Source organism: Rhea pennata, chromosome 29 (genome assembly GCF_028389875.1).
Source record: "Rhea pennata isolate bPtePen1 chromosome 29, bPtePen1.pri, whole genome shotgun sequence".
Taxonomy (NCBI): domain Eukaryota; kingdom Metazoa; phylum Chordata; class Aves; order Rheiformes; family Rheidae; genus Rhea; species Rhea pennata.
The window spans coordinates 2377241-2397568 of record NC_084691.1 but is presented as its reverse complement, the minus strand read 5'-3'; the positions used below and the strand labels follow the sequence as shown (position 1 = coordinate 2397568).

The window sequence follows — 20328 nt, the reverse complement described above, 5'->3', positions numbered from 1 at the left end:
CTGCAGGGCATGCGAGGTTGAGGTGGGCTCGGTGCTGAGAGGGGGCTGCTGGAGCACGGGATGGGGGATGGGCACAGAGCTGGGCTGCCTGTCTCTGACTGCAGATGGGGGTGCATCACTGCCCATCTTAGTGAACACTCAGGATGCTCATAGTCACTAAAAACGGGAGGGAGGGGGGTGCAAATGCCTGCCTCTGACACTGCTCTCTAAGATGCGATGTTGGAGCGATGGGTCTTACCCATCCCTATGGTACTGCTGTCTATAATCCATTCAGGGGTGTGAAAGGAATGTACTTCTTGCTTGCAAGGAGCACGGCAAACATTGACAGAGTGCAAAAAGAGTGAAACTAAAGGATTGGGAGGATAGGGTGTACCCATCAGTTTACATTCGGAAGGTCGAGGTAAGGAGAGCATCCTTGGGGCTGCTGCATCGTGGAGACCTGGCGGGGTGCCCTCCCTATCCACCCAGGCTGCCAGTGCTGTTATGAGCTGCAAGCACCACCTTGCGGCTGCGGGACCGGCTGCTTGCAGCCACATATTGTGCAGCGGCCACAGCTACCGCCACAGGCTTGTGGCTCCCTCTCACCTGTTTTCCCACCCCAGGAAGCACTGATGGCCTCATGCCCCTGGGCATGGCTCGCTGGGGGAATCATTGCTGCAGGCTATCAGGAAAACAAGGCACGAGCTTTGCTCCATTCTCTGGGTACAAGAAGGCAGAGAGAGATATGGGCCCTGCAGCAGCCAGGGCGTCCCCATACCTACCCTGGGCCAGTGGCTGGGAGTGCTGGTGTCTGTACCTGTCCTGTCCGTGGCACAGAAGCGGTGGGGAAGGAGAGCCTTTTGCCTTGCAGAACTAGTAACACATATGGCAGCTCCATCAGGGCAGAGATGTGGCTGCATGACAAGCAGTGGCTCTAACACCAAGGAAGAGAATGTATCTCCTTATAGGGTCAATATTTATTTAGCTTTGGAGTGCTACTTTCCATCAGAAGCTCCTCACTTATCACTGCTTTTCTGCTGCGGCTGGGGAATGCAACGCTAGCTGATAATGAGGGGTGCTGAGACCGTTGCCTCCCTCCCTCCGCTGTGTCCACACTGGGCACGGCCACTGCTGTCTTGGCCAGCTCCCTCCGGTGCCTTGCACACATACTGCACCAGCTCTGCACCGTGGCCATCTGCTTCCCATAGCAGGACTAGTCCTGCCCAGGGCAGAGGGCCCATGGCAGGGGGTACCCCGTGCCCCAAAGCAGTGGAGCGCTGTGCGGCTGCAGCCATCCCCATTTCTCCCAGCCGGGGTGCAGGCAGCCTTAGGATGAGATCACGTAGGCAGTGGCGATGTACTTCTTGCCATTGCCGTAGGTGGACTTGGTCCAGGGGTAGGTCTGGATGCTCAGGCTGTGACCGGCCAGGCTCAGGTGACATCTGTGGGGATGCAGACTGTGCTGTAGCCTGCTCCATCCCCGAGCCCCTCACCCAACAACTGGATCCTCCCACTCCCAGGATCTTGCTCTTAGTTTCTGCAAGCCAGCACGGCTCCATCCCCCACCCTCCCTATATGGGATCCCCATGCTGACCCATTATACTGCTTAGGCCGTGTGCGCTAAAGAGGCTCTGCTGAGCTGAGGGTGTCTCCAGGCACCAGAGGCTGACTCAGCGTGCTGTGACCAGGAGCTCAGTTCCTGTTCCTGGGCTCCTCTAGCCATGCTGTGGGGATCCCTGGTCCAGGCACTGGAGAGCAGAAAGGCTTTGCTGCCTCCTCGGCCAGAGGACACAGAGGGATGGACCCAAACAGGTTTGCTACTTACGCCCTTCCAGGCCGAGCGATGAAGCACAGTGTGTACAGGCCAAATTCAAACTCAGGGCTGGAGCCGATGAATGCGGAGCCCACCTCTTTGTAAAACCCATCCCAGTTGAACTGCATCCCCAGCACGTCAGGATAGGTGCTCCACTAGAAAGCAGAAGAAAGAGGGGTCAGGGGATCAGGCTCCTTGATCTGCTTGGCTCTGGGTGCGTCAGAGCAGCAAATTCAAACAAAGCCCATCTGCATATGAAGTGGGGCATCCTAATATCCTCTCCAGGGACAACAACCCTCAGAGAGACAGGTCAGGGGCACCCTTCAGCAGGTCTGAAGGGCTATCAGACAGAGCCAAGGCTCAGTGACACAAGCAAAATGCCAGGATGAGAGCAGTGGGACCTCTGCCTCTAGGGATGTGGGATTTGGAGACTGGCGTTGTGGAACAGCTGGATTCCTCTAGATTAGCCACTGCCAGACAGTCAGTAAAGAGCAGTGGTGTTAGGGTACAGCCTTGTACAGTGGCTGTCAAGGTACATTCTCTCTCACTCAAAGTCAAATCTTCTCTCGTTTGTGTTTTGGAAGTCTCATTTGCCTGAAGCAATCATCTTTTCTGTACCTTCCTATCCCCCTTGCATCCCTAGGTCCACGTATGAAAGGAAAGAAGACATGGTGTGAGCGTCTCTGACCCTGCACGTCTCAGGTTACATACTGTAGGGATTTCAGATTTGCCCCACTTGGGATCTGGCCAACATAGCGGCATCAGCCCTGTCTGGACAAATCAGACTGGCTGATGGTTTGTGCAGTGCTGCTGGCAGTGTAGCCTAATGGGAACACTTACCGGCCCATCATAGCTGTGGCTGAAGTAGTCGATGAAGCCCTGCTTTTCAAGAAGGTAGAAGCGAATCCAGTTGTGAAATCCAGTCACTTTCCCCTTTTTCACTTCCCCTGAATACAAATGAGATCATGATGAGCCTCAGACCCTCCACCCCTACATGGTGGTGTGGAAGAGGCCCCAGACACCTTCCTCCGTCCTTCTCAAACCAGGATATGCTCAGATGGGGCTGCTACATCACCTCAGATGCAGACAGGTACCTCACACAGTGTTTGTGCTCTGATCAACCACTTTTGATGAACAGCACTCTGGTTCAGCCAAGTACAGAGCACACAGAAAGCCCAGGCACAAGAGCCAAGCACAGAGCAAGGCACTCAGCAGAGGTCTGTCATCCCCTTGGAGATGCATCTCCACAGAGTGGAGTTGCACCACCATTTGCTTCCTGTCCCGTTAGGAGACACTCATACTTGGGCTCTACCTGAGAAGACATGCTCAAAGCCACTGGAGTCCCGCTCGCCGTTGCCTCTGGAGTAAAGACCAAACCACATCTCCTTCAAATCAGTGACAAATTCTTGCTCAGAACTGTAGCGATCTGGAGACAAAACAGGGCAGAGAGTCATGAAGCAGGGAGAGGGGAGTTGGCTGCTAATGGAACCGATTTATGGGAGCCCTTGGGGAGGCAAAGGCAGGACCCCTCAGCCCTAACCCCAGCTCCCACCAGCCAGATCCTCTCCCTCAGGACCAATTCAGTTGGCACGAGTGTGGGCAGGCCTAGAGAGTCTGCTCCTGTGCCCTTCCAGGCTGCAGCCTCCCAAGTTATGTCCTTCCCAACTCTGGGGGTGCATTGTCTTTTGGGGACTTATGTGACTTCTCTGCAGACTGTGTCCCTGGGGTTGTGAGGTGAGGAGTATCCTAAATATAGCAGGGAGAGCCAGTGGGTACTGGCCTGATGCAGAGCCTGGGCAGAGAAGTGGCTACCCAGGGATGCTGGTAACTAGCCAACCCTTCATCCTACTCTGGCAGGCCCTGTCCTACCAGCTTGCTCCACACTCACTTTTTTTGTGGAGGAAATTGAAGAGCTTCTTCATGAGCTCAGTTTTCATCACCTCCTTGAGGAAGTTGTCCTGCTCCTTCAGCTCCTCTCTTGTGATGTCCTCCTCCCTGCCAGTTGCCCTCTGGTAATTGTCCAGCAGTTTAATGAAGCTAGCATAGGTGGGTTTGGAGAAGAGCTTCTCATTGACGTATTTGTAGAGCCTGGGAGAGAGGGCACCCTGCAGTCAGTGGAGGAGCAGTGGTTCCCCTTAGAAACCAACCTTGTGCCCTGACTGGCCAGAGTAGTCTCTGCCATCCTGACTTCTTGCTCGCAAACACCCTGCGAGGATGCCTGTGGCAATGCTAGTGTCTGTCACACTCACGGCTCAGGAGAGCGGTCTTCCTGGTCACCCGTTTGGTCTGGGGATACCCAGTGCTGCGGGTTAATGGTGATGTCAGTCAGCTGAGCTTTGTTGTGATCCGCGCTGTAAATCTGCTCTGACATGTGCAGGAGGTCCTCGTCCGTGATGGCATCCTGGCTGCTGGAGAAACCCTCTGCAGGGAGAGGTAGAGGGCCGTTGTGAGCAGGCAGGAGCTTGGCCCAGGACTGAGTGCTATTCACTAGGGTGGTGCTGCAAGCTCCGGCCACTCTGAAAAATCTCAGAAAGGTGCCAGAGAGGCAGAAACCCAGGACATTGTGAGATCTGAGCACTCAAGGTGACACACAGGAGGCTTAAGGGGTGCGGGAAGTTGGTGGCAGCCTGAGACCAGAGGGCTGGGAGTCCCAGCTGGTACTACCCGGCCTCCCAGGAGAGTCTGGACTGGTGTGGAGTTTGGACATGGCACAGTGCCCCTGAGGATCAGGATGGGAGTCCCTGAGCCATTTGTAGCCCATGTCCTAGTGCTCTCTCTGCAGTTCTGCTGGATTTCTGAGCCTTTCTGGAGGCAGCCTGGGATTGACCATGCCGAGTAAGTGTCCTGCGAGTCACAAGCAGACCTGCAGGAATTACAGACTCCCTATCAGGACTTAGAGGCTGGAGCTGGCCATAGGGCTAACGGCCATAGAAGCCTTCAGGAAAAGCTGGGATGACAAAGGCAGGATCAGTCCCCATTTTCCACATGTGACACTGCTCCCTGGGATACGTCTGTAGGGATTAACCACCTCTCGGTTTCCCATGGTTTAGTAGCACAGTGACCAGGGGATGCCAGCTCCAGTTCATTTCTGCCTCTGGCTGAAGCACCTGGCTCCATGGTTGGATGCTGCACTGCACTAGGTCTGGTAAAATGAGATAGTGCCAGTAACAATCAGGTAAGCCATATTTAGGCTCTTACTGTGCTGTGTGGCTTTGACACACTTTGACTCTGAGTGAATGGAAACAGAGTGATATGGATGTGTGACGTCCAGATGCTATCGGTCCAGGAGAGCTGTAGTTCACAGGGGAATGAACAGCCCAGAGGCAGGCAGGGTGAAATGTGGGTGGTTATTCATTGCCCTCAATCAGAAAGCTAGCTACTCACCACTGCTGCGTGTGTGTTCTGTCGCTTCGGCCCAGTCTCCACCTATGTGGACCCAGAGGAGAAGAAAGGAAAGAAGCTCAGGGTGATAGAGAAATGGACGAGGGCGGGGCCTGGCCCAGGGCTTCTGCTGAAAAACCACCTGTGGAAGAGCCACTTGTGTCTCTGGGTTGGTCATTAGGAGGTACAGGCTGCATTTAGTTATACGGGTATGTTTGTGACCCACCTATGCACAACAGCCCATGCAGGTGTGTGTGTGCACACTCTGATACAGGACAACACGGCCAGATATGCATGTATGCACACACACACCTATGCACAGCAGCGTGGGCAAGTGCGTGTGCACGTACCCCTACACAGCAGCACAGGCAGGTCTGCGCTTGCAAATAGCCCCTTTATACCCCAGAGCTGGGCTCTGGCAGCCCCACAGCCCCCATCAGCTGTGATGGTCATAGGTGTGGGAGAGCAGTGGGTTGGCCAACAGCAGCCTTTAGCAGAGCCCCCCCCTCTCCTGGAGATGCTCACCTGGGCTGCAGTATGTATAGTAATCCTCACAGCAGCTGTGATATCTCTCACACTCAGTGTTACAGTGGCACTCATCCTCCTCATTGTATGGCTCCTCGCAGCGTCCCTTGCAGGAGTCAGGAGCTGTGTACAGGTCTTGGGGATAGGGAAACAACACTATCATCTGCAATATACAGACCAACAGCCCTGCCTACTGGCTGATGACCTGGGAGCTTCTCTTCCTCAGGACATTACTGCTCAAGCTGCCCCAGCAGGTCTGGGTTCTGCCTCAGAGCATATATCAGGGAACAGCTATGACCAAGGCTATGTAGAAGGCGTCTTGGACTGAGATAACGTGCTCCAGCTCAGCCAAGCCTGGAGCCCCTGGAGCGGGATGTACAGGAGCAAGGTGGGATGGACTTTCCTGGGCTTTCTGACTGCCTCCTGTGCTCAGCCAGCATCAGCACCACTATCTCCATGTGTGTGTGTGTGTGTGTGTGTGTGTGTGTGTGTGTGTGTGTGTGTGTGTGTGTGTGTGTGTTGGGGGGGGTATCACATCTCATGCAAGCTCTCACTGTAGGTCTAGTGGTTCGTGGAGATCCACAGCTCAGCTGGGATGCCTGAGGATCATCTCCTTCTCTGGTCACGTAACTGCAGGGAACGGAAGGAGAAGGCATCACTGCTGTTGATGTGACTGGTGGGATATCTGGTTTGTGGAGTGAACCGGTTTCACATTTCCCAAACCATAGCACACTCTGAACGCTACAGCAACAACAAGTGCCTGGAGCTTGATCTCACCCCACTCACTCCTGTTCTCACCCCACTCAGTCCTGCCATGCTGCTCAGGTGGTGACCAAGCACCATTCACTCTTTGATCCCTTCCTCAAGGAGACAGAAGGACCAAACTCCTACATTGGGGTTATCTGGGATACCTTGGCTCTGACCTAACTTTGTCAGCATTTAGGAGTGGCATTTGGGGGGCAAGCAGTTAAGTCCTCACAGCCATTCTTGGGTCACACGTCCACGTGGATCACTCATCTTTGGCCACAGACATCCACTGTGTCACAGACCTTCACAGGCCATTTCACACAAGGAAACACATTCTTTGCTCATTACCATTAACTGCTCTTTCTGATCCACCCTTTTAATGCCAGGCTTGGCAGGAACAGGAGTGTCTTCCCCCCCCCGCACCGGGTCTAGCAGTCTCTGGGAGAGAGGAGGAGTGCCAAATTCCAGACACCCTTACTTGCAATCCAATTCTCAGTCTTTCTGCAATCCTGGGAAAACTAGGAACTCTTTCATAAGCTATTTATATGATAAATGTGTCATACAGTATTTGATTTATTACACATGGGGCAAAGTTAAAAATAATGCAACAACTCAAGCTATGCTTTGAATAACGCAAGTACCATGTCTCAGAAAGATGATGGACACCTACTGTCAGGCAAAAGGGGTTGTAGTGCACCAAGCAGAGGCTAGATGCTTGGTTTTGTATTAAGAGACAACCAGGAGGGCATGTGCTTAGGAAAGTGCCTTTCCTTCCATGCTGCATGCTAGTTGATCCAGGCTCCAGAGAAATTCCTAATACAAAGAATGAGATGAGCTCACCTGGGAATGGCCTTTCTGGTATTCTTTTGCTACAACCAGAAAGCTAATAATCTCTGAGGACATGCTGAGAAGTTGTGTTTCAAATAAGCTACTTGTAAAGCAGTCACTGGAGAAGAGGGTGTTGCTTTCTCCAGCAAACCTGCAATCATGCAACATCTTAAAGGCCATCTGGGAAGCAGTAATTCCCAGCTGTCTGCCTTTAACTCCAGCAGGCAAAACATGCCTACAGGGCAAATCCTGATACAGCAGCTGAGGAGAGCAGGAGTCAGATCTTCAAGTGTCATGTTTCAGAGATTTCTTTCTGTACCTGTGTTGCTAGGTCTGTAGTCCTGTGCTTTACCTAAATTATTTGTGCTTTTTAGAGTTGCAGAATCCTTGAGGTGGAAAGGAATCACTAGGGTCATAGGTCCAACCCCCTGCTCTGAGGATGGAGAACTCACAGCCTTTTCGGGCACTATTCTAGTATTTGACCACCCCCATGGTAAAGAAGTTTATTCTGTCATCTCAGTAGTCTTTCCCCTGTTGCAGTTTGTGTCCATTGCCTCTTATCCTGCCACCACATACCTCCTGGCTCTGTTTTATCTACATCTTCTCATTAGATAGTTGTAGGCAGCAATAAGGTCTCCCCTTTGCCTCCTCTTTTCCAGGCTGAACAAACTTAGCTCTCTCAGTCTCTTGTGTATCACACACCTCAGCCCTTGGCCATCCTAGTGGCCTCTACTGGACTCTTCTGATTTGTCCATGTCTTTCTTGTACTGCAAGCCCCAAACTGGACACAGCACGCCAGATACAATCTCGCAAGTGCTGATTAGAGAAGAACCCTCTCCCTTGGCCAGCTGGCTACTAATAACCCAAGATATTGCTGCCCTAGCTGAAAAGTCACTCTGCTGACTCTTGTCGACTTGCTGTCAAAGGTTCTTTGTCAGGAAGGGGCTGTTCAAGATGGTCCTTGAGGTAACATGCCCCTGGTCCTACTTTATTTCCACCTTTGCTAGTGCTTGTTCAGTAAGAACTGGAAAGGGTTGCAGAGCAGATGGGCATCAAACAATTTGTAGGGTGAATGCTGTTTCTGGCTGCTTGTGGTACCCAGCACCCTGGCCTTGCCAGTGTCTGTGGAACAGAACAGCAAGGTCTGGGGGCTCTGATAGGATTGGTGACTGGGATCATAGAATCATAAAATCAGTAAGGTTGAAAGGAACCTCTGGAGATCATCTAGTCCAACCACCCTGCTCAGCAGGATCACCTAGAGCATGTTAGACAAGGTTGCATCTAGGCGGGCCTTGACTATCTCCAGGGAAGGAGACTCCACAACCTCTCTGGGCAACCTGTTCCAGTGCTCCGTCACTCTCACAGTGAAGAAATTCCTCCTCACATTCAGGCGGAACTTCCTGTGCTTCAATTTCTGCCCATTGCCTCTTGTCCTGTCACACAGGACAACTGAAAAGAGTTTGTCCCCATCCCCTTGACACCCTCCCTTCAGGTACTTATACACATTGATAAGATCCCCCTTCAGTCTTCTCTTCCCCAGGCTGAAGAGGCCCAGCTCTCGCAGACGTTCCTCAGAGGGCAGATGCTCCAGTCCTCTGATCATCTTTGTAGCCCTATGCTGGACTCTCTGCAGTAGCTCCCTGTCTCTCTTGTACTGGGGAGCCCAGAACTAGACACAGTACTCAAGATGAGGCCTCAGCAGGGCCGAGTAGAGTGTCAGGATCACCTCCCTTGACCTGCTGGCAACACTCTTCCTAATGCACCCCAGAAGACCATTGGCCTTCTTGGCCAGAAGGGCACAAGATCCTTAGGGATCCCTATCCCTAGGACTGTATCCCATTCACTCCCAAAACAGAAGTCAGAACAGCTCAGTGAATCATTCATCTAGACTCATTTTTCAGTAGCAGTCTCAGAGGGATTGTGCAAGGCGGGAACTGCCCCCACGCAAGTCACTGCTGAGATGTTCCTAGTCCTGTGGCACGTGCTACCGGAGCAAGTCCCAGCAAAGCATGGATAAGGGGATGTGCAATGACTCAGCCTACACTGGGAGCATTGCAGAGTCCTTGGAGGAGTAAGCTTGACCCACTTCCTGCCTGGTCTCAAGAACAATAAGAGAGCAGCAATGTGCCAAGGCTTCTCCCTGCATGGGGATGGTGAGCAGGGCATGAGGGATGACTGCAGGAGTGTGCTTACTCCACCTTTGCACAGCCAGCAATTCAGGCATGGAGTCTAGTTACAGCAAGGCAGCTACAGAGTGGCCACATGCTTCTCTGCCACTCTTGATGGTCAAGTTAGAGGAGCTACCAGAGCTTTTGGGAAGAACAGAACTGACAGGAGAGCTGGCAATGTTTCAGCTTAAGGATGGTGGCCAGAGCAAAAGGAGATGACCAGCAGTGCTCAGCACAGACAGCAGCACTGTGTACACCTGAACTCATCTATATGCACAGATGCTACCCTAACGCTGCTGCTTGGGAGTTACATCACAGCCAGGGGTGAATTTGGATAGTGCAGCTAAGATAATTCTCCTGCCCTGTCTTCTGACCAGTCACTCATGCCCTGACTAGACCCACACATTCTGCCCTCTGTGCAGGCCTTTTCCCAGCAGAAATGAGACCTCACAGGTACTGACAGCTTCTCCCAGCAGCCCTTCTATGTGCTCTCTGCATGGGGATGCTCTCTCTGAAGGCAAGGCAAGACGCAATTTCAGCAATCAAATCCTCAGAATGGCCCCCAGTAAGATGGGACAGTCTGTATTTGGCTCATCCGCTGAGAATATGTTTTTTTGACTATAAAAAATCAGACATGTTTATTTTTCATTTTTACCTCTTCAGCCAAATCCATCCCTCTTTGAACACAGCTTTTGGACAAAACCAAACTCATTTTCATTTCTGCCAAAAGTTTTGAATGTGAAAATGTGGACCATATCCTGAATGACTCTAGTCTCCAAGGTATGGGGAAATTTCTGAGACATGACAGAGCCTTCCCAGAGGTCCTCAGCCTTGCTTTATACACGGAAATGAGTTATGGTTTGTGTCAGAATAGCATCCACAAGTCCCAGACCTGATTCAAAACCCCACTGTGTTGTGCACTGCACAAACACAGACCAAAGAAATCAACTCTACCTCTAAGAGGGCTCACTTGGAGGACAAATTAACTTTCAACAAAAGAGCCATTGATAGTCTGAACTTCCCAAATATTTAGTTACAAATTCCTCTGCCAGACCCCTCTGAAACCATATATAACCCTGACTCCAATTTGTCTGCGAGATGATCAGGCAAAATCTTCCACCAACAACCTGCCTAACCCAGGAAAAGGGAAATTGCTACATGGTAGAAGTGTTACAGCTCAGACAGGTCCATCAGGTCCATCAGGTCCTCTGACAGCTCTGGTCTCAAGTGTGTCCCAGGGACAGATCACAACCAGAGAAGCTGCCCAGCTTCCCAACCATGCTATCTTTTCTCTGAGCATGTGCTGGTCCATTACCAGCCCAGGCAGCAGCTGGGACCCTTACAGTGGCTGGTTTCTAATCCACACAGGCCCAGATAGGGCACAGCAAAGCTGAAATGATAGCACTTTGCTCCTACCTCTCACCCCGCAAGCACCATGCGCTGAAGGAGGCTGTGAGCAGAGTTGCCTCCCAGCCTGGACAGAGGTTGCTGCTGTGACTTGAGAAGTCCTGCGGTGTCCTCCAGACTCCAGGGGTCACAGGCAGAATCAAGTGCCCTGAGACCTATGTAGGCCTCTGCTCCAACATCTCCACTCAAAGAAAAGCCATTTAAATCAGGTTGCTGAGCCTCATCCAGGTGAATTTCGACCATCTCCTAGGATGGAGTTCCCTTCATCTCTCTGGCCCTTGTCTCAGAGCTGTACCACTTTCATGGGGAAGATTTTTTTTTATTTATTTCCAATTGGAATATCTGTTGTTGCAAGTTTTGTCCATTGACTCTTCTCCTTTCACTGTGTGCTTCTGAGAAGAACCTGGCTCCTCTTCTCCCTAACTCCCTCCAGGGAGTGGACAATGATGTTAGATACCCCCTTGGCCATCTCTCCTCCAGGCTGAACAAGGTAAGTGCCATCAAATTCACCTCATACCCAGGGAGACTCCAGCTCTCTGGTCATCTTAGCGGCTGCTGGAGTTGCTCTGGTTTGACAATTTCTCATTTGACTTGTTGTCCACCAGGTTCCCCGGTCCTGGCCAGCCAGTCAATCCCTGTTCCAGTGTAGCCTGGATATTCTTTCAAGCAAGAATAACTTCTGTACTTGCATTAAACAAGGCTAAAACATATCAAATTCTCATGCCTTCAAGGCAATCCAATGGCTGGATAGTAGCAGAAGTAGCTTCTTCTCTGCACTGGCCTTTCAAAACTCCTCACCGTTAACCCTGACATGAGTCAGCTGCTTCTGAAATATCAGATGCAATCTGCTAGCAAGGGCAGCATGATGATGATTTCCATTCTTGCAAATAGATCCCAGTTCACATGTTATGCAAGAGCGCGGTAGTACTGAAGCCAGCTAGTGGTGTGCAGAGTCTTTGGTAAACCCAGAGCCAAAACATAATGTACCCAAACCACTCCTTGATGCATTATCTGTGATAAAGAAGAGGATATTCTTTATGATGTCTTTAGGCCTGTCTCTCTTCACAGTAATCTTAACAGAGTCCTGAGATCATTTCCATCATGCTCCGTGGATGATGATACCCTAATACCTCAGGTACACAGGCCTGTGCTTGTCCTTCCACCCCATCTCATAAAGTTGGTGTTTCAAGTGAATTACTTGCAGCTCCTGGCACACCCATGCGTGATGTGAGCATAGCACCCTGCAACACACACCACTTCTTGAGAAGACCACATCTGCAGTCTCTTGTCACCTCTGTGTGATTGGTGGGATGACCAAACCCTGCTAAATCCACCTCCCAGTGCCACCAAGCCTATTCCATAAGATACCAGCCAATGGACCAAAGAAGTTCAGAAATACTGGAGCCACTCAGCTCTGCAGCCTCCCAGTAGTTTTGGAGGTGACCTGGTAGACTGAGGTCACAGCTTGGATTCAAATATCGCTCACAGATGCTGCATCTCAGAACTTGCATTCAGCCATGCATTTCAATTCTCATCCCATGTTCTACCATCCAATTAGACTACATGAGAAGCTTATGGCACAGGAAGGCTTTGTGCAACACAACGCAGTCAAGCAGAGCAGAGTATATGTGCCAACAACCATACCAAGGCCCTAAACTGACTATTTCCAGCTTTGATACTATCTCTTAGTCTCTATACGTGGTACCCCAAAGTACTTCCCAGTCCCAGAGGTTTCTCATCTGCCTAATCTGAGACCTAGTTCCTAGTGAACCCAAGTGGACACCTCCACTCCAGTGCACTCCAGTGCACTCCACTCCTGAGCTTGGAGTTGTGCCAGCTCTTCGGACCAGCCAGTGCCCAGCCCCAGGTGAATGGCTGCAGACTGACTAGGCTCTCTGTGAGTGAATGGGGCTGGTTTCTTCAGTAGGTGCTTGTGAAGAGCAAAACACCCAAGTTGACATTGTATTTCCATTGCCATCAACTGATTGGCACCAGAGCTGAGCTTTGCTGCTCCTATCCCTCAGCAAGAGGGGAATTAGGTATTAGACAAATATTTCCCTTGGCCTTCCCTCAGCATAGAAAGAGCCCAGAGAATGGAAGAGCCAGAGGAAGGTTGGTTTGTGTGATGAAAGCACAGTGGGATACATCAGGAAGCAGACTGTAGACAGGACTAAACCCAGGGGAGGTCTTGGCTTGTTGGAGAGAAGGATAAACCACCCTCATCACCAGTTGAGCCCCCCATAGTCAAAGGAAGCCCTCCACCGTGAAAATATCCCTCTGTTAAGCTCTGCTGGATCCAATCTCACCAGGCGATAGCTGCCCCAGGGCTTCTGAGCTATCAGCTTGTGGCAGTGCCCTCAGCACTGTCTACATTCAATCCATCATTAGCCCCTTCTCCATCAGATGCACCAGCAAAACTCTTTTACTCACTGCCAGACACACAGCCCAAGGCTATTCCTGCTTCGATGAGAAGGATCCAGGTCTTCATTGTCCCAGATACAGCAAGCTAGATTTTTCAAAATATCCTGGAGAGTGAGTTGGGAATGCTGTTGCTCCCTGACGCTCCCTGTTATATGTGGATCCTCTCCAAATGAGGAGGAAGGGGAGGGGAGTCTAACTGTGGTGTGACCAAGCAATTCACAGACAGGCTGCACCCAAACCTTGACAAAACTCATCATGCGTCTGTCTTAATTATAGGCTGACTAGAGGGTGAGGAAGGCTGGTAATTCCAGCTCCTGGTATTGCTCCTCTGCACACACCTCTCCATGTGCATGTCCTCAGGACAGAGGGGAACTTAACCAGTGACTGTGGAGCAAAGGGAAAGCTTGTAAGTGTGGTCTGTGCCTACTCAGAGCTCAGCACATCCATTACAGATGAGGGTCTGTGGTTAATGCCAGAGCTTGGTCCCCCAGATGTGCCTGGAGCCCCCAGGCAACTGGTGCTAAATAACCTCTAGTCTTTGGCCCCTTTCCGTCTCCAGATGAGCAGAAGATAATCATCTCTTCCTCCCAAGCTGCTGCCTGTTGAGATTGTGTTCCCCTTAGGATACTGACTGCCTTTGGCTGAGGCCTCCAAGTATTCCCACAGCACAAGGAAATCCTGAGACACTGTGCCATGAGCCACACTTCAGCATCAAGGCTGCTCAGTGAGTAGGAAGGCTTTATGGCCTCTGCTAGTGATGTTCTTGTTCCTGAGGCAAGCTCAGAGCCAGTTCTCCATCCAGCATGGTGCTGCGTTTCTCCGGGGTCCCATGCTCTCTCCATGGCCCTGGGTAATACTGAGGAGAAGGCCAGCTTCTATCTGGCTTGGTCACCAGCCTCTTCCCACTCTCTGCCAGAGGCAGAGCAAACTCAAGCTCAGTTCAGTGCATCTCAGTTATCACCATCCCCAGTATCCCCAGCGGAAAATGTCCCCAGAATGGCGGATGAACAGTGGTGTATCCAGCAAGAGAATTTGCTCATCACAACATTACAGCATGTGTGTGCAGGGGGGTCCTGGTTCCCAGCTCCAGAGCTTGTTGTACATGCTGACCCATGCATCCAAATGGCAGGGAGTTTCTGGATTGGGTCAGAGCCCTTATTAACACAGCATCCTGCCTCCAATGGTATCTTCCGTAGAAGCTTCCAAAGAAGGTACTGGGGCTTGCAGCGAGTGGATATAGACTGGCCTGCCCCAGCAAAGGTTCCCTCTACACCCTATGCCAACACCCAAGCTCAGCTCATGCCCAGTCCTGAGCAATTTTCAATCTTTTCCGGCTTATTTGGCAATATTTGTTCTTAGTATTAGCAGTAGTCGCAATGTCAGGGCTGGTGAGACTGGCTGTGCTTTATTATTACAGTACAGCATACTCACTGTGGAAATTCTGACATAGTTGTCCTGGTAATGGTCTTTATAATTCATACAACTGTATTTGCTGTCCAGGCAAAGCTCTAGGTCTATTAACTTCCTGGCTGTTGCTGTCTCGAGAGACAGTGATCTCCACAAGTGGCTGTGCAGCACCTCCCAAAATCCCTTCCTTTTTGAGTTGTTCAGGAGATGTCCGACAGCACTGGTGACTTTGTTCCTATATGAGAGATGAGGGGTAGGGACCAGCAATTTCCTGCTTTACAGTGTAAAGTCATTTTATTGCAGCACATGCTCCTCTGATCCCTGCACCTTCATCACCAGAAGCAGCTGGTCCAGGGCAGGATCTTCTCATGTTCTGCAAGGTGGAGGGATGAGGGCAGAGATCATTCCTTGTCCATCTCTGCCCCCAAAAGAGATCTCTGCTCTGCAAGTGATAATTGTCTTCCAAACCCCACCCAAGAAAAGTGGAGGCAATTGCTAACTTTCATCAATGGAGCAGGTAGCAACCATCTGTAATTTGTCCTGCCAATACATCAATATTGCAGCAGCCTTAATCCCATAGAGTGAGTTATCTGGCACAAACTATGTGTTTGGTATAGTGAGGCTGAGGTTTGGCTTCCTTCTCACCCCTCTGTCATTTCCTACTCTCCACCTTGAGCCGGTGACCCCACTGACCTGCTATCCTCAAGAGATGTTTGCTCCTTCACCTTCATGTCACCCTGTGCTGAGTCTGCTCTTTGAGCTCATTGCCTCATCATCTGGCTCACGCATCCTGCATATGACTGAGCCAGGATAAGCTCCCACTCTCAGAGATCTCCTTTTGGCTATCTTCCTTTTGGGACTAGTCTGAGACATGTAAGCTCTGTCTGCTCTGTTTAACTGAGATCGTTCAGCATTTATAGAAACACAGAGAAGAGGGGGCTGGGGAAATAAGAAAAAGGAAAGCAGCCATTTCTAGCTGCAAGAAGTCACACAAAAGCTGTATCAGTCCCAGCACTGCATACAAGTCAGCTTCTCCCCATATCCAGGCTGTATCACAAGCCCTGTCAGGGGTGAGGAGCTTGCATCGGTGGGGATAGACAGTACTGCCTCACCAGGACAATGTCAAAGCCCTTATGTCTGTTAAAAGTCTTGCTCTTAACATGTCTCTGAGATACTTGGAAAGAGGAAGAGTTGCAGAGTCAACTGATGGAGTGGGTCCTGCAGCTCCTAAAGAGGGTGCTGAATGCCTGCTGTGTTTGAGCGCAGAAGTGGGAGCCATCGCTAGACATCTCCCTCAGGCCTGCAGCTAAAGATTGGCACATGGTCCAGCAAGGAGTACTTTTAGCTTTGCACCTCCCCTTCTCTCTGAGTAGTTAAGGCAGTTGGATTATCCCCACAATATGCTAAATCCTCTTGGATCCCATTAGATATTTGACCTGTCCCTGAGGCATGGCAGCACATTCCCTGGCTGTGGCTTGGTCTATGTCCACTGGCTCTACATACAAGACTCTACCTGTGATTTCGATCTGCAGTGATTTTGACCTGAAGCCAGATATCTAGCCTCTTGTTTTCACCTGGTCTTGTGTTTTCTATGGACAGGGCTGCCTGACACAGAGCTTTAGCCCTGCTCCTCCCTGACATCCTCCTGTCTGGATCCTCCTGGATTTGCTGCCCAGTTTCCTTCACCCTTGGGACATGGTTTGGCTCCTGGAGCTCTGTAGGAATTGCTGGCAGGGCCTAAAGCTCCAAGCTTGTACTCCTAGGGAGAATGCAGCACTTTTTTGGACTGTGGAGGATACAAGCACGATCCTGTGCATGGACTGCAATATGCAGTACTGCCCATATGGCACCTTGACAGGGTGCTCTTTACAGCCTGGATGGGGAAAAATAGACAAGGGTCAGCTTTTCCAATTGAGTGAAGATTTCTCCAGCCAAACCAGATGACTGGGCCAGCATCCTGTCTGCAGTCGAGGAAGGGAGAAGCCCCTAGACGTATACATCTAACCAGCCAGCCAGCAAGCCCAGCGCCAGCGCTTGTAGCAGCCAGCAAACCTATGGACTGAGGGTAATCTGCAGGCCTAGAAACATGTGGAAAAAATGCAACTCTGATTTAACCCTTTCTTCTCCACCAACAAACTCCTTCCTTTCAGGGCTCCTTTTCTCCTTGAGGGCAAAGAGCCCCAAAATTGTGACAGGGAGCTCAAGGGAGGTTGGGGCTACCTGATTAGGGCCTAGATCTCAGGGGAAGCAACATTGCCTCTCAATTTTGCCCCAGCCTCCCTAGACACACACATTTCTGAGACCACATGCACAGCTCAGCACTGCAGAGTTGGAGTTAGAAGTCTCGCTGACACAAGACTTCAAAACTTGGTCCCTGCCCTATTCCAGCTTTATCCTGCCTGGTTTCTGGAGTACTGGCTGCAGGATCTGCGTGTTTTAAAATGGGAATGGATAGAAAAGTGTGGTGGGTGCTCCCATCGGCCCAGTGTTTGGGAAGAGGCTGCTGGAAGGCAGTTAGGAAGATCTCTGGGATAACGGTGAAGTTTGAAAGCAGAAGCAACACTCTTGCAGCACAACTTGGACAGGGAAAGGTCACCTCCCTTCATGCTCACCTATCCTTTCCCTCTACCCTAGGCAGGATCACAGCACCTAAGTTTCAAACAAGTGCATTTTAAGTGGGAAGACACTGTTCTTAAGATTCTGTTCAGTCGTCTTCCTGGATGCTTGGCCATCTCAGACACGGGAGCCTGACACTAAGCCTGTAGGGGCACTCACTGCACCCATTCATTCTCATTTGGAAACACTCAGATCCTGCAGCCTAGGATGGAAAATAGGTTAGAGTTTGCAGAACTTGGCAGTTAGTGCTGGAGGGCAGGTTGCCTGTGCCTTCCTTGACCTTCAGCTTTCCCCAGTCCTCTGCAGCCCTGGGCCCAGCTCGCCTAAAGCAAGTGAGATGCAGGCAGCTGACCCTTCAGCATCACCTTGGTGATGAGGTGGCCAAAGGCAGTAACCTGCTTCAGCAGCCACTCCATGCTGCCGTTTGCGCTGGACCTGCGCTCCCTCTACTGCCAACATACCTGTAAGCATCTCCTCCTCTTCCAGCACCCACTAGCACTTGGCAAGCTCCACTGCAATGAACTCCCGACACTCTTCCACCACCTTCTGCACCATGTAACCACCATGGATGGTGGGAATGTGTCCACTGGGCAGCAAGTTTGTTTGGGGGTCTTGATGCTTTGGTGCACCAGACCTCCATTGCAGTTACTGAATACCCCTGGAAGGGTGCTGAATGCCTTGAGAAAGCTTGTGAAAATGTTAGCAGGGTTATTGTTACTATTTGTTCAAGTAGAAACCACTTTTTCCCCCTTAATCAGCACTTTACTGAGTTCCTGTCTCCTTCCCAGGGGCTGGTCCCTGCCCTGGGGAATCCAGTCCTTCCTGAATGCTGGGTCAGCTCTTCAGGAGGCCAAGAACAGTTTGGGAATACCAGACAAAAGACCAATCTCAATGGCCCTCATTCCTCTGCCAGGGCTTCAGAGCAAAGGCCATAGTCTGCCTGCCTTTGCAGCCCCTCAGCCCAGCTGTGCCATCTGTCCCTTCAGCATCTATTGCCAGGATGGGACTAAACCTGATGATTTTGTGTCACAACCAGGCTGGCTGGGCCTGGTGAATGGTGAATGGTAGCACATCCCCACCTTGTGCCCAGTCATGTAGCAGCACAGCCAGCTCCTGAGTCTTCCCTCTCTCTCATGTACTCAACTGCCCAGCCCAAAAAGGCCTGGCCTTTTCTGCCCAGACTGGGTCAGAAAATCTTCAGAGCAGAGTCTGGCTCCTGTTGTGTTTGTGAATCCAGGGCTGTGCTCTCCAGGCATGGCAAGGGCTGCACAGACCGAAGGGTCAAGGGATGTGGGGTGCAGGATATGTCCTGCAGTGATAGCGGCAGTCCCTGTGGAAGAGCATGGGTCCATCTGTCCCTTAGGCTGGGCTCAGGAAGGGATGCACATCCCTGACCCTCCTGACAGGCCTGCAATGGCTATGCTCCAAGGGAGGGATGTGCAGGACAGTGGACTAGGCCACTCTGTGCCTGTAAGGCCCTGGACATCCTCAGGAAGGGAAGGGCAAGAAGATCATGGACTGCACAGACCAGACCAGATCCATATGTTTGGGCCCACAGCTGTAAAACCACCAGCTCCCACACAAAGACAAGAGAGGTTAGAAGTGACTCAGTGTGTCCCCAGGACTCTGGACATGCGAGCAAGTGCTGAGCCTCATCACTGTTCAATGCTCAGCTTGCCTCACAGTAGCTTGCACCCTTCTCGGGTGGGTGCCCTGATGGTGGGCACCTTCGTGCCTTGGCCACCATTCCCTAGGATGTCCAGAACATCCTGCAGCTGTATCTTGGAAGAGATGAGAGGTGAGTTCAGGCCTCCAGACACCATGTCTGAGCTCCAAGTCAGACATGGGGCATTCCTGCCAGCAGGACATGAGAGCAGCACGACCCTGTGGATCTCAGAACTTTGTCATTGCCACTTTATCCCTGCAGGGTAGACCCATCCAATCCCCAGGAGGAGATGAGTGTGTGACCTATGCAGACCTTCGGAGTACATGTCTCTGGTTACAATATCTCAAAGCCCCATTTGGCCCCTGGGACGTCCCACATGGGCTGGTTAGTTGATCTGGGAGCCGGGGCTGCATGGAGCAGCAATGATGAGCAGCATGACTCTCTGGGGCCACAATTTGTCCCCAGGGACATTGACACAGCTCCCCGATCTGCTTCTCAGCCCCAGGGGAGTGTATGTGTGTGTGAACCTGGCTAGGACCCTCAGTGGGGACAGGACACTTTCTCAATGAAGCGGAGCCACTTGAGGGCTCTGGGGCACTAAAAGCCCTTTGAAGTTGCTGGATCTGCCATACTAGCATCTGGGAAGGAGCAGAGCCATCCCAGTGCCTCTTCCTGACCCAGGGCTCAAGGAACAGAGAAGCCACCTCAGGTGGCTTGAAGCCAATGTACCCCTGGTGATGTGGACTTTGCCCATTACCTGGCCCTTCCAGCACTCATGCAAGGCAAATGGCCTCCTCTGAGGAACAGTTGCTCCTCAGGCTTCCTGCAGAGCATCTCCCTGGGACTCCCACATGCTAGCCACACTGTGCACACCACAGTGTTGGCCAGGCCCAGCTGCCTGGGCCTGAAGGCAGCTGGCAGGAGCTCTGTGCAGCACTGTGGGTGCCCACAGTGTAGAAGCAGGCTCCGGTGGTCAAGCTGTCATCCCACTCACTGTAGGTGATGCACTCATGGCAGAAACTGTGTCCACATCCCTCAGGATCTCCAGGCAGATGGAGCAGGTCACCTTATATTGGAGTGTCCCCATAGCGTCCTTCCCCATGGCCGTGGTTGCTCTTTAAGCCAGACTGCTTGCTGCAGACATCTTCCTTTACTGGAATGCAGCTGTTGTCAGAGTAGAGAGACATGCTGAGCACCAGGGAGGAAGTGGGAGAGACTGGAAGTGGTGCAGAGCAGAGATCAGGGCTGTTTTGCTGCCACGTACCCGCAGAAACATTCAGCATATCCTCAGGCTGATTGCTTCGCTCTGAAGGTCACATTAATGGACATGGCCAAACTCAGCACTTTTCCAGCTTCTGCAGAAAGTAGGT

The 20328-nt window shown here is 51.5% G+C and overlaps 1 protein-coding gene across 1 annotated transcript; it reads right to left on the bottom strand.

Moving 5' to 3' along the window:
• Positions 1 to 1306: 1306 nt before the first annotated feature.
• ENDOU (endonuclease, poly(U) specific) lies at positions 1307 to 13336 on the bottom strand. The gene is made up of 9 exons (XM_062597082.1): positions 13279 to 13336; positions 5699 to 5833; positions 5183 to 5218; positions 4042 to 4213; positions 3681 to 3880; positions 3105 to 3218; positions 2633 to 2739; positions 1805 to 1947; positions 1307 to 1421 (listed from the first exon to the last, which is right to left on the bottom strand). The coding sequence occupies exons 1-9, from the start codon at positions 13334 to 13336 to the stop codon at positions 1307 to 1309; spliced, it is 1080 nt and encodes a 359-aa protein (XP_062453066.1).
• Positions 13337 to 20328: the final 6992 nt, after the last annotated feature.

Coding starts and splice junctions, on each gene's coding strand:
- ENDOU (XM_062597082.1), bottom strand. CDS start 13,336: ATGAAGACCTGGATCCTTCTCATCGAAGCAGGAATAGCCTTGGGCTGT. Junction 4,214..5,182: donor AGCGACAGAACACACACGCA/GCAGTGGTGAGT, acceptor CTCTCCCTGCAG/AGGGTTTCTCCAGCAGCCAG. Junction 3,219..3,680: donor CAATTTCCTCCACAAAAAAA/GTGAGTGTGGAG, acceptor TTTTGTCTCCAG/ATCGCTACAGTTCTGAGCAA.